This window comes from Crinia signifera, chromosome 5, assembly GCF_055691185.1.
Source record: "Crinia signifera chromosome 5, ASM5569118v1, whole genome shotgun sequence".
NCBI classification, from domain to species: Eukaryota; Metazoa; Chordata; class Amphibia; order Anura; family Myobatrachidae; genus Crinia; species Crinia signifera.
The window spans coordinates 163,397,784-163,412,363 of NC_139221.1; the positions used below are offsets into that span (position 1 = coordinate 163,397,784).

At 42.1% G+C, this 14,580-nt stretch overlaps 1 protein-coding gene across 2 annotated transcripts in view; it reads right to left on the reverse strand.

The window, feature by feature from the left end:
• STAC (SH3 and cysteine rich domain) overlaps positions 1 to 14,580 on the reverse strand; it is a 242,738-nt gene that overhangs the window by 24,420 nt on the left and 203,738 nt on the right. For both annotated transcript variants that reach the window (XM_083188214.1, XM_083188212.1), the window contains 2 exons: positions 5,359 to 5,441; positions 419 to 470 (listed from right to left, as the gene is read on the reverse strand). In XM_083188214.1, the coding sequence (XP_083044340.1) occupies positions 419 to 470; positions 5,359 to 5,441 (135 nt within the window). The remainder of the gene's footprint in view (positions 1 to 418; positions 471 to 5,358; positions 5,442 to 14,580) is intronic.

Genomic DNA, 14,580 nt, shown 5'->3' on the forward strand with positions numbered 1-14,580 from the left:
TACTAGATATTCAATAATCATCATCATCATCATCATAAAAATAATATTTTTATTATTAATATACAATATTATACGTAATAATAATAATAATAATAATAATAATAATAATAATAATAATAATGTAATAATGTAGTTTCCATGCACTAGACTAGATATTCAATAATATACTTGCATGGCATCATACCAGTCTTCACTATAGTTTTGGGTTATACACTTTAATAACCCATTTCAGCAAATGAATGAAGAAGAAACTATACATCAAAAAGTCAGCTGTATCAACTTGGCTTTTAGAGATAAACTGATAGGAGCATAGAACGCGTAAAATACTACATCTATAACCAAATGCAGATGAAACTGCTGAATGCATTTCTAAGTATGGCAACGTTACAGGTGTTGACATATTTATAACATACAGTACCTTCCACCAGTCTTCATTGGAATCATCTAGTATAGTTATTCTATCACCCGGTCTGCAAAATATAAAATAAAACAGAATAAAAAGCTTAAGAGCCAGATGCACAACTAATCAGCTCCAGCCTGACATTTTTCATTTGATTGGCTGGCTTTTTCTCACTCTCCATTTTATCACTTTTGAAGAATAGTGAATTTGGGCCTAAATATTTTAAGTAATTTAAATTATTGTTTGCACTGTAAAAGGAGCCAAAAATGTTTTTACTGGGGGATTTTCCAATGACATCATACACGGGTCCGCCGCCAGTCAATCAGGAGCGGGTTCCGGGGAAGCTCCGCAGCTGATTGGCGGTTTGCAGCTCCTCCAGTTTGTTTTGGTGCTGGGACTGTTGGTTTGTTAGTTTTTAACCCATGGATGCCTACATGGAACGAAGAGGATGCGATCTTCATCAGATGACATGTTGAGTATCATTTCCTTTCCCAAGTACCCTAATGGATTACTACTGGAGTAGAGGACTAACCTATGGTGGAACCTCTAGGTAAGTATGTACTGTATAGATGAATGTAGTGTGTATTAAACTTTTATTTTCTATGGTGTCTGTGATTTATTTCACTATTGGTTAAGTTGTAGAACTACAAGACCCAGCGGGCCCTTTAATTCCCCACATGCTGGGACTTGTGGTTCCCCAAGACCATGCATGCGGGGTAGGCTTGCTGGTACTTGTAGTTCCACAACTTAACACAATAGATTTTATTCTATTTTTTACACATTTATGGCTATCAGCCCAGTGCCCACTGCCCACTGCCCAGGGGCACCAAGGACAGCCCTGGGGTTCAGCCTATGGCAGTGGGTGCCCTGGAGGGGGAACCCCCACTCCCCCAGGGTCCTGGCCCAGGCTGACCAGTCAGGAGTTAATGCTTTGACGGGGGGAGCTTATGTAAAAAGTATCCCCTAGCTGTGGCATTAGCCTGCTGGCTGTTTGGGCACGGTGCTGGTTTACAAAATACGGGGGAATCCTACTCATGTTTACCCCCATACTTAGGGAACCAGGACTGACTCATGAGCCTGGTGCTGGTTAAATAAATACAGGAGGACCCCAACTTTTTTCCCTCCTGTATTTCTGCAACCAGGACTGGCTCAGTGAGCCCAGGGGGTTGGTTACTGCCGGGCGGGGGGGACTTCACGCCATTTTTTGTAATTAATTTTTTATTTCTATTTTTACCCAGGGCAGCCTTGTATGGAGCCGTTAAATACAGCTGCCAAATACAAATGGCAACGCCATCAGAAAATATGATTCCAGTGAATACGGCAGATTAGTAAATTTGCCCTATTCACAATTCATATTTTCGTCAGAAAATGGACAATCCTGGTCGTATCCATTCATACCGGGGACCGGCCGTATTCCGCGGTTCATAGTAAATTTCTCCCATATTCTTATGTAGAAGTTGCTAAATGAAGCATGCCTCATGACTAGCTGTAAATCACATACAGTGACTGGTTATTAAGTGGATTCTCAAAGAGCACTGACGTCACAACAGTTGTATCTTTAAAGTTTACCGGGAGAACATAAATAGTAATTTAAAGTAATATTGATGAGGCCTGTGTATTATAGTCAGTATGTAATATCAGTGTAACGTGTATATAGGGATCAGTATGTATCAGGCAAGTGATATCTGTGTGACCTTTGTATAGTGATGATTACTGTATGTGCCAGTTGTATGGATATAGACAGGGGTTGATTGGCAAAAAAAAAAACACAGGGAAGATTTCCGGTGGGCCGAGAGAGAACACTGGTGGTGTGGCTGTATTACGGGGTAGAGGGTGGTATATTCAGGTGTGCGTGTAATTGAGTAGAAGTTTGCAGGCTGGCACTGTGGGCATATAAGAGGGACACTTTTAGGGAATTTTTCCTTGGCCACTTTAAATTTTCAATCTGCCCATGACACCAGGGAGGGGCATTGGGTACTTGTGAGTTATCTGGACGCCCGATTTTTTGATTGTATGCCTTAAGTTAAGGCATACAATCAGATGCGATGCGATGCGATATCGCATCGCATCGCATCGCATGCGACCATCGGATGCGATGACCCGATTTTTCCATAGGAATCAATGTTAAAATGGACTGAGTCCATTTTAACATGGAATTCAATTGGAAAAAGGGGTCCTTTTCATACCCCTACTATCCAAGTGGGCATGGAGTTGGATATAAACCTGTGGCGAGCGTAGCGAGCCACCGAGCCCGAAGCGTGGCGAGCGAAGCGAGCCCCGCGAGGGGACGGTATTCCGTGTCCCCTCGCGGGGCTCGCTACGCTCGCCACGCTTCGGGCTCGGTGGCTCGCTACGCTCGCCACAGGTTTATATCCAACTCCATGCCCACTTGGATAGTAGGGGTATGAAAAGGACCCCTTTTTCCCATTGAATTCCATGTTAAAATGGACTCAGTCCATTTTAACATTGATTCCTATGGAAAAATCGGGTCATCGCATCGCATCGCATCCGATGGTCGCATGCGATGCGATGCGATGTCCCGATCCGACCCGATTTAGAAATCGGGCGTCCGGATAACTCACAAGTACCGGGCATTGTAGTGGTAATCATAAAGTCACAGATACATCTGCAGGAAAAGACACCAGGGTGGCTGCAACTGTGTCCATCTCAGAATAAGGCCAGATGCACTAAACTTCAAAAGTGATAAAATGGAGAGTGATAAACTGCCAGTCAATCAGCTCCTATCTGCCATGTAACATTATGTGTTTGAAAATGTCAGACAGGAGCTAATTGGTTGATTGTTTATCACTCTCTATTTTATCACCTTTGAAGCTTAGTGCATCTGGCCCTTAATGAGGAAGGATCCCACCCCTTCAATAGGCCACACCCCCTCAAAAGATGAGAGCTCCTTCTGGGGCTGGTGTTCCATCCCAATCAACCCCTGGATATAGGTGTGATCTGTGTATAATGATCAGTATGTATCATGTTTGTTTAATCAGTGTGACCTGTGTATAGTGATCAGTTTGTATCAGGTGCGTAAGATATGTGATCAGAGTTAGCTGATGAGTGTGTTTCAGTTGTGTGATATATAGTATATGTAACCTGTGAATAGTGATCATTGAATATCAGGTGTGTGGTATCAGCAAGGGCAGATTTAGGGGTCAGGTCAGCCCACAAATGTATTATTTTTATTTTATGATTTTAAACATTCCTTTGGCAATTGGTAGTTTAATGTTTCGTGCACCTAATGAAAAATTAACTACTGGATGTCAGGGTGGTCTATGTATAGTAATCATTAAATATCAGGTGTGTGATATCAGTGCGGCCAGCATGTATCAGATGATGTCAGCGTGACCTACAGTAAGAGGCATCCCCTGGTCAGGTGACACCTGATCCTCACTCTGTATCTCCTTCATGTGGCTGGAAAGGGGGCGTGGCCTAAGCTAAAGGGGTCGTGACATCAGCAGTCATCCCAATTACATCACTCCAGTGGCAGCTCAGCATATCCTCAGAGAGGTTGTTCTTCTGCGGAGACTAGCACCAGCACTGTTGGCTACTTCTCTATGACAGGAGCTGGGTGCTTCTGGAGAATATCACACTACAGCTGCTGTCAATATGGATAAGCCAACATTTTGGTATCACCCCTCCAAGGGTGACATCTGGGTGTGGACCGTATCCCCACACCCTGTTGATGCCACTGCCTACTGTATGTGCCCTGGGCAAGTCAGTAGTTCTCAACTCCTGTCCTCAAGCATCCCAAACAAGTCATGTTTTCAGGATGTATAAAATAATATTTTATGTTTCACTGTATTTAATGGCTTATTACATATCTAGCCATACTCACCTATCCTGTTGTCCCATCATACTGCACTATACATCTGTATTTTTGTATTTAGTAGGCTAAATAACTTTTATTACATAATAATATCATATTATACGCCAATACAAAAGTGACATTAAAACATACCTCCCAACTGTCCCGCAGTGGTGGTGGTAGTGGTGTGGGGGGGTGCAGTTAGGATTCCCCTGGTCTGTGCTGATTTGCTTAGCAGAGCAGCAGGGAATAGATGCATGGCATGCGCATAGCGTCTATTCACAGAGACAGAGGGGTTGGGGGCATGGACAGCAGCTCTTAGGGCACTGGCCATGCCCCAACAGTGACAAAAAGGGTGTGTGATTGCAGCATTGCTGTGAAGCAATGTCTCCTTTCCAGAAGGCAATGTCCCCTTCCCAGGAGCATGCAGCGGGGCCATGCATGGGGGTCCCACCAGGAGATGGTGAAATGTTGGGAGGTGTGTTAATATAGGTATATATGCTATAAAATAATATTTCCATATATGCTTAATTATTTGACTTCATTACTTTTGATCAGTAAGATATGATGTAATAACTTTGAACTAGGGTTAATTAGAAAAACCTGTTTAGTTAAATCATAATGAACACTGCACTGTAAAACATTCTGGATATTACAGTAGAAGGGAACTCAGAAGCTTCAGTGTCTTCTAATAAAAAATATAGTTTGCAATGACGGTATGTTATCCTGCATACAGTATAATACACTCTACAGTGTAAAGAGTTTTACCCTTTGAGTGCCAACATCTCTATGAGAGATGTGCAAAAAATCTGCTAAAACTGCCAGCGTCGCTCACATTTGTTATATAAATTTAAAGAAAAAAAAGTTGTGTAAAAATAGATTATATTTCCTATATAAGGTAAACATTACAGGTCATTATGTTGGCTAAGAATGTTTGCTTGGCAATTTTCACACCTATTTCAACAAATTCACTTGGCACTCAAAGGGTTAAAGTGCCTCTGTACCTGTCTTGCAGCTTACTGCATGCACAAAGTCACTGGTGCCAACATAAATAGTAACTGACAAATACTGTTACAAAGAAAATTGCCAGACATGCAGAGCTCAGTGGATCTTTTGAAGTGACATTTTATGGAACTTGTTTTACCTCATTGCTAAGTCTTGTTGTTCTTGTGGTACAAATTTGTACAAGGCAACAAAATTGTCTACTGTATCCTGAAATAGAGTCACCTGCAGAAAAAAAAAACATATACATCATAAAACAATTGCACATACTTAAAAGTATTTATTAATTTTATTTATTTATTTACAGTTTCTTATATAGCGCAGCCGATTCTGTTGCACTTTACAATTGTAGACAATGATATAACACACTGGGTAACAACCTACAGACTTGGAGGTAAGAAGGCCCTGCTGCAAGCTTACAATCTATAGGGACATAGGAGGGAAACACAAAGACAGGCACCAGTAATAACATAGCAGTCCCACCAAGTTGAAAAGACAGAAGAAAAGCTATATAATACATAAGTGCCTCATTATGCATGTTATGCATGTCAAATTTAAATACGCTTTCCTGAAGAAGTGAGTTTTCAGGGAACGCTTGAAAGTTTGGAGGCTAGTGGAGAGTCTTATAGTGCTTGGAAGGGCATTCCATAGGATGGGAGCAGCCCAATGAAAGTCCTGTAGTAGTGAATGGGAGCAAGTGATCCGTGCAGAAGAGAGACACAGATCTTGTGCAGAGTGGAGTGGTCGAATTGGGAGATATTTTGAGATAAGTAAAGAGATATATGCTGGTGTAGAATGGTTAATAGCTTTATATGCGAGTATAAGTATTTTATATTGATTACGGTAAAATACAGGCAACCAATGGAGGGACTGGCAGAGCGGATCAGCAGACAATGAGCGTCTTGCTAGGAAGATCAGCCTAGCAGCAGCATATAAAATAAATTGCAGTGGCTGGAGTCAATGCGGGATATAATGAGTGCATGGATAAGAGATTTAGTAGTGTCTTGTGTAAGATAGGGTCATATTTTGGAAATATTTTTTAGATGCATGTAACAATATTTGGAGTCATATAGAATGCGGGGAAGAAAGGACAGTTCTGAGTTGAGGATGACCCCTAGGAAACAAGTGTGTGGGGTAGGGTAGATTGTCGAGTTGTCAACAGTTATGGAGATATAAGAATAGTAACTGTTCTTGTCTGGAGGAAATATAATGAATTCCATTTTGGAAATATTGAGTTTGAAGTGGCGAGAAGACATTCAAGATGAGATAGCAGAGAGGCATTCAGAGACTCGGCCCCCAACCACTGGTGACAACTCTGGGGTTGATAAATAGATTTGAGTATCACCAGCATAGAAGTGATACTGAAATCCCAAAGAGCTGATTAGTTTGCCAAAGATGAGGTACAGCTTGAGAAAAGCAGAGGACCTAAGACTGAGCCTTGTGGAACTCTAACTGACAGAGGTAGTGAAGAGGAGGTAGAGTCAAAGAAGTGAACACTGAAAGAGTGATCAGGTAAGTGATCAGGTAAGATGAGAGCCAGGAGAGGGCTTTATTATTAAGACCTAGGGAGTGTAGTGTTTGTATGAGAAGAGGGTGATCAACAGTGTCAAATGCAGAAGAATGATCTAGAAAAATGAGTAGTGAGTAATGGCCATTAGACTTAGCAGTGATCAGATCATACACCACTTTAGTCAGTGCTGTCTCAGTGGAGTGTTGGGAACTAAAGCCTGACTGAAGTGGGTCTAATAGGTTGTGAGAGTTAAGAAAGTGTGTGAGGTGAGAGTAGACAAGTCTCTTGAGCAGCTTGGATAGGCATGGGAGCTGAGTGATGGTAAAGAGAGAGAGTTATGGTAAGAATTGAGTTTTTTCAGAATGGGAGTAAGCACTGCATTTTTGAACAGAGAAGGAAAAGTACCAGTAGCAAGAGAGAGATTACAGATTTTAGTTAAGGTTGAGATAAGCACAGGAGATAGATTTTTAATGAATTGTACAGGTATGAAATCAAGAGGAGAGGTACAGCACACAGTTTGGGAACCACTGTAGTACAGTATGTAGGAATTAAATAGCTCCAGCAGCTGCTTTCCGGCATTATTCAACTGGCTTTGAATTTAATCGACCCCTATATGAAAACTTCAATGCTACATTGAGGAAAACGTAGTCAAAAGTGCACAACACAGGAATGCATACCTCCCAACATGAACCATTCCAGGATTCCAGTTATCTATTGATGTAGCAGTGAAAAATGTTTCATTCCCTTTAACAGGGCTTTTCACTGCTATCTTCATTTCACAGAAGGAGTTATCGTGGAGAAATCTCAGACTTATCCAGCAGTGTCCCTGCTTTGTATCAAGATCACTTCCCTGTAAACTAGTATGGGGGCAGCTTTCTGTTTTGCGTAGACAGCCTCCTCCCTGTTCTCTTTGCCCCCGTCTCTGCTGCTGGCCAATCAGGGGACTCCATGGCAAATGCATATGCCGTGTCTTCTTCTCCTGACTTCCTGCTGCCCCAGTGCACTCTCACTGTGATGACCTGACATATGTATAAGTATATGTTAGCAAGGTGACCCCACTTGTGCCGGCGGGTCTTCTGTTGACTGCCTGTTATCTCTTCACTCAGTCTCCACCTTGCTCTGCCTGCTGTTGTATCACTCACCCCATCACAGCTCTGAACTGTGCCATGCTGCCATGAAGAAGAAGATGGGATTGTCAAAGTGCCAGATACCATCTTAATTTATAATTTCCCTCACATGTGAAGCAATTAATTAAGTAGCTCAACACAGGTGGCATCAATCATAAATTAAGAGGGAAGTACAGGAATAGAGCATGTTATCCCTCCTCTAATGGGTCATGTTGGGAATGTATGAGGATGCATCTGTAACTCTGCATGGAAGGATATTTATTAAAGCATATTTAATAAATATGTTAATAAATATTAGGCATCTCCTAGATTAGTGGCCCCCAAACTCAGTGGTAAATGTATTAAATGTCATTATAGGGGCAAGTAGTATCAATTCACATCATGTGCCCTAATACTGCTTTACCTAAATATGCGAGATCTTGTATGGAGACACAGCTGATGTGCTGTGTGTTCTGGTGGGGTTTGCCAGAGGAGTGAGTTTTCAAATCCCTGCTCCGTTAGACAAGGTGATCACACATCTTGTTGATGCAGCGATTCTGCCTTATATTGTGTTGGGATCTTTGGTCTACAGCAAAACGGTTGACAAGCATTAGATCGACACCGTTAGGTCGACATGGTTCTAGGTCGACATGAGTCAAGGTCGACATAGGTCTAGGTCAACATGGGTTTAGGTCGACATGTCAATCAGTCGACACAAGCAATAGATCGACAGTGTCGAGGTCGACAGGCAAAAGGTCGAAATGGTTTTTTTCACTGTTATTTTACCCGAATGTCGACACAGTTTACAATGCACCGCATCCCTTCGCATCACTCGCTTCACTTGCTATTCTTCAGGCACAGTGCCTTGCTTCGCTCGGCACACTATTTTATTCTCCCACCATGCCCTAGGGCATGAAATCCCACTTGTCGGCACATGGCGTCTCAAAAAACTCAGAAAAACCCCATGTCGACCTTTTGACTGTCGACCTAGACAATGTCGACCTAATGCTTCTGTCCACCTAATGACCTGTCGACCTAGACCCATGTCGACCTAGAACCATGTTGACATATCCCTACGGTGTCAACCCGATGCTTGTCGACCAACTTGCTGTAGACCCAATAATCGTATACCATTATATTACACCTTCCCCTCTGTCCTCAAGGACTCCTAATAGTCCAGGCTCTATAGGTCCACATTCTACATCAGGTGTACTGTGTATCACCAACCGTCACATTTAAAAATTCACATGGCCTTTTGGCAAAATTCAGGGCTATGGTTGAGAATCACTGCTGTAGCTGGATATGTATGTAAATAGATGGGTCATACACAGGATCAGGGCAGCCGAGACGTATGCCAGGCCCTGGTAAAATGTCGGGGCGTGGCCTAATGTGGGAGGTGTAGCCACCCGCACACATAGGCCACCCCCCCCCCCAAAAAAAAAATGTTTAGAGGGAGGTGGAAAAAAACTCTCAACTCAGCAGCAGCACACACCTACATAATGGGCCTTATTCTGGTTGGAGCGGCCGGGCCGTACGCGCACGTCCCGGGGTTTTTAATGATCTGCGCATGCGTACATTCGCTAATGCGCAGGCGCGAACACTCCACAACGCTCACGGACGGGTCTCTACGTGCGAAAAAACCTGTACGCGAGTGTACGGGCATTGGGGGCGGCATAGGGGCGTGATGAGGGGAGCGGCCGAAATAATGAGGGAAAATGGGCGTAAATATGGGCGTACACGGGGGTGTGCACCAAAAATGAGCGGTGCTACTACCGCACGATCGACTAAAGCACCGTTCATTTCGGACACAAAACAGGCGGCCGCCAACCGCCATCTCAAACCACCCCTACAGATACCGCATGCCAGCGTGCGCCTGGGTTAGCTAATTTACGCGGATTACTACCAAAACCTTTCACCTGAATGTAATAACCAATGCTGCAGTCTATTAAGTCCAAACCATGATTTCACTACCTGCAAGCCACACACAGCACTCTAACACATTGGAAGCTTATCTTTCTATACTTCTCTACATTTAAAGGTTTGTTTAATTTAAGGTAAGAATCTTTGTAAGACCTGCTTATATATGCAAAGGTAGGTATTTGTTAAACAGTTATACACATTCACTACGTGCTTTCATAGACTTTACACAGTAGCACACTCAATCGACACAAGTCGACATGTGTCAACGTGTTCACTCTAATACAAACATAGGTTTTGTATTTAGGATACAATAACATAAACCACATCTAACACCTACAAAGGATGTTTCAGCAATGTTTTAATCCCATGGCCACTATTTTGCACATTAATTAATTCAATTAATTAATTAATTTTCATAATTATAGTTGAAAGGGAAGATATGCTGGTCCATATATGTGAAGGGTATGTCAGCGTACACGGACGTACGCTCACTCTCACGAGCGGTGCCATAAGCTGACTTTTCTATTGAAAACAATAGGGACCCGTCCGTGCAAGCTGGCGTACGCTCAGATAGCCGCAAGAAGTCGGTGGGAAGACGGCCGAGAGACGTCCGTAAACGGTGGTGTACGCTCAATTGTACGCCAGTTGTCGGAGTGTAAGGGCTGGCCCGTCCGTGTACGTTGGCGTACGCACATTTGTACGCCACTCCCCTTCGACGTTGTTTCTGGCCGTACGTATGCGGCTGAGTTGTGGGTGGACTTAACCCCAACGGCCGCGTGCGGATAGCGTACGTTAATAGCGAACGTACGCACGTTTGGCCGCTCCAACCAGAATAAGGCCCTATGTGCTTTGCTGAAAGCTCTCACGCTGTCAGTGAGATGCTCATGCTAAGCCTTCTGTCAGCACAGCACATGCTGTAGAAGTGTGTTCTGCTGCCCAGAAGGGACGAAGGGGGAAGAGGGGGAGGGGTTAGACTAGGGCCACCGCTGAGCCCCTCCAGCAAGCGCCCCCCCCCCCCCGGCTGCCCTGCACACAATGTTATTTAGTCCATATGGGTAGAAAACATAGAACATATTGCACCATACGTATACAGCTTACGATACCGATGCAGGCCCCTGCAGGCTCGATTACGCAAGAAAAAACAGACTGTGCAAGCAGCACAATTTTGACTACAAAGTATACAATCTCTAGTACAGTATAGTCAAAATTGTACACAGTCGAAATCGTATATAATTAAAATTGTACGTTCAGTAGTCAAAATCACAGTGTGTGTAGACAATATCGGTGGTTCTGTTCTCCAGGGAGTTCCAGGGAAATTGTACATAGTTAAAATCGCACTGTGTTTGTAATTTAAGATGTGGAAGAAAAATACATTATACTGTATACAGTAGTACATAACCTTACATCATACTGATGAAAACTATTGTTTTATTTATAGTAACATTACAGCTTCCTTTACTAATTCAAACAAATAAATGACAAATTCAATAAAATTAGCACATGGCATGTCCAAACAGATCACTACTCTGCATGGTTTAATTACAAATGATGGTATTTCATGTCTGTCTAGTCTAAGCCGTTGATAGGAAGGCTGAGTAATTCGTCCCTTGATTTCACTCTGAAAGAGTGATTGCATTGTAGATGACAATACTCAGATGTGACATACATGTCAACTTAAATATCCGATTTAGCCTTCCTGACACTGCCTACAAGAATAGGTTAGCTATGACCAATGTGAATGTAGCCTGCAGACAAACTCCTTGTCATACAGTCACACAGTGTTAACTGCTGCATTAATTCTAAGCAAAATAAAATTTGCAGGTTCATGCTGTAACATAACAGTAAATGCACCATGGTCTTTATTCAGATCTGATCGCAGTACAAATTTGTTTGGAAAATGGGCAAAACCATGTGCACGGCAGGTGGGGCAGATTTAACATGTGCAGAGAGAGTTCGATTTGGGTGAGTTATTTTGTTTCTGTGCAGGGTAAATACTGGCTGCATTATATTTACACTGCAATTTAGATTTCAGTTTCAACACACCCCACCCAAATTTAACTCTGCACATGTTACATCTGCCCCACCTACAGTGCACATGGTTTTGCTTATTTTCCAAACAAAATGTACTGCAATCAGATCTGAATAAGGGCCAATATCTTTTGGCTGATTAGTACAGTTTATAAAAAATACTCATAGAACAGCATATAGTATACTTGCCTACTTTTGAAAAATAGTTTCAGGGAGATTATAGTTGGTAGTAGAATTTTGCACAGTGCCCCATTGAGGGGCCGTGTCATGCTCCACCCAAAGGGTGTGTCTACTTCCATATATGGAAAGATTGTGAAAAGAGATTGTGAACGTGGCACCTAGAAGTGTGTGGGTGTGCTGCTACAGGAATTTTAAAAATTACATATAAATATGTAGATAAGCATCAAAGCAGTTAGTAAGAGCTAATATACTTGCTAAAGAAAAGTCACTGATACGTGTCAGGGATTGTTCAACTATTGTGATTAACACGTGGCTCCATATCAATGGCCACAAAAAAAGCATGTAGCCATAGGGATCATTGTGTTTTTTTTTCCAATGCTGGGAAATGGTGCTGATGATTTGAAGTTTTTTTCCCCCAAATATGTAATAGCTACATAATGTGGGCTAGGTGAAATGAGGGAGATTGGTAGTCTAATCAGAAAGAGAGGGAGATTGCTGCTTTTTCAGGGAGTATCCTGCAGAATACAGGAGGGTAGGCAACTGTGGCATATAGTATTATTTTATAGTTATAGTACCATCACCATACATAGTGTATTCTTATTTCTATAGTTTTTTGCTGTTGTTTTCTATAGTATACAGTAGGTATAGTATATCACAAATGAAATAGTATCTGTGTTGTTTTGAGTTAGGTTTTTTTTTAATTATATGCTTGTTTATACTTAAAAGACTAGAAAATTGAAGTACTCATTGGTAAGAAAGTCCTTAAAGCTGGCCATACACTTAAGCGATTTGGCCCAATTCCACTTATTATATTCCAAGTATTATATACAATAAGGGAATTAAGTATGTAAAAATGTAGCCCCAACGTGGCTTTACAGTCTACTGTAGTTTCAAATGCAGGTGGAACGTATAATTAATAAACCAAAGAATTTGGTTTAAGATTTTTTTGATTTTAGGACAATTCCAGAAACAGTGTATGAATAATGCATTTGGAGTTCCACATTTCAGGCATTTGCCTGATGCGGTGGGAACAAGGGCCCTCATTCCAATCCATTCAGCCCCCCGTCATTCGCACAGGGGACCGATGGTTGGGACCAGCGCATGCGCGTAATTAAATCATTCAATGATCGGCGACCATCAAATAATTTCCCAAGCAGCGGAGACATGCGAGGTAATGTGTCTTCGTGACATATCCCCTCGCATGGTTGGGAAGGGATACGGTGGTGGGGGCAGCGATTCGACGGGGCAGGCTCTCTTCGATTTTGTAAGCTGTGCGCATTGCAGCTTACAGAGTCAACCAGAACTTAACCGCTCTCACGGTGAAGAAACCTCTTTTTAATTCCGAGCACCCTACACCAGCGCTTCAATAACCATAAAAAGCAAAGTACTTCCCTTATAATTTGTAACCAGGGAAGATTTCCTCAGATATTAAACGTGGTTTTAAATCCATATGTAAAAGAAAGCATGGTCATAGCATAATACAGTTAATGACACATGAATCTTAATACATACAATTAATAAAAAATCCAACAATACACAGAATAGCACACAACATAAAGTATACCCGATGGTACAAGAGAAAAGAGAAAAAGTATGTCCTTGATATGGTGCACCTAAATTCTTAAAATGTAACTTTTATTAAGTAATTGTAAATTTAGCTGCGAAATATAAAAAGAAAACACATTCAGCATCAAGTGATATGAAGACAAAGACAATAACGTGTTTAAAATAAGGTGGTGAGCAGGTGGCACACTAAAATAAACACTTTTAGCTTACATTGTTGTTTGTTGGTTGTGAATTTGCTTAGCTGTGACGAACAATATATTTTACTGTGTTCAAACGTATTCCCTTTAATAAAGGCTACATAGCCTGGGACTTGTCTGCAACATTTTGAAACATTTTATTTCTTTTCTCTTGCATTTTTGTCACACTTTAATAGAAGGTCCAGTTTTCTATCCTAATAACCAATTAAAAATATTTTTGTGTCCTGTGCGATTGGCAAACCCCCCCTTTTTTATGCTTTTTATACCCGATGGTAGAAAGATAGCTGAAAAACTTTTACCGGAGATGGTGGAACTGAGTGGTTAAAAACAGTTCAAATAGAAATTGAAACATAGGATAGCAGCCCGGGCAGCCAGCAACTGGAAACAATCCCCTGGTATGGTAGTCTGCAGTCTGGCATTCCCTGATAGACTGGCGCTGGTGGAGGGTTCTCTGAATGTTTGTTTGCTTTCATTTTGTTTCTGAGTGCAAAAGAACACTCTATCTTTAGAGCACACATCTCAGCTGCCTCATTTGCGCAGTACCTGATATACCCACCCTTGTTTTTATCACTCTTTAATTCCATATGAAATTTTGTCTCTTTAATTCTTAGTGCATGCCCCCGCGTCCTGATTATGGTCCCAGGTTCCCAGGTTCAGCATTCCACCACTTCCGGTCAGCAGCCATCGTACTTCCGCAAGAAGTGACGTCCCACAATTCCCGACTATTTACAAATGTTCCACAGTCACTTTCTGTTGGCGACCATTTTGTTTCCGTGATTTCTGGCCCTCCACATGCGTTCCAGGCTTGTGTTTCATCTGGCAGACCAGTGGCGTAACTATAAATTTTGCTCCCCCCA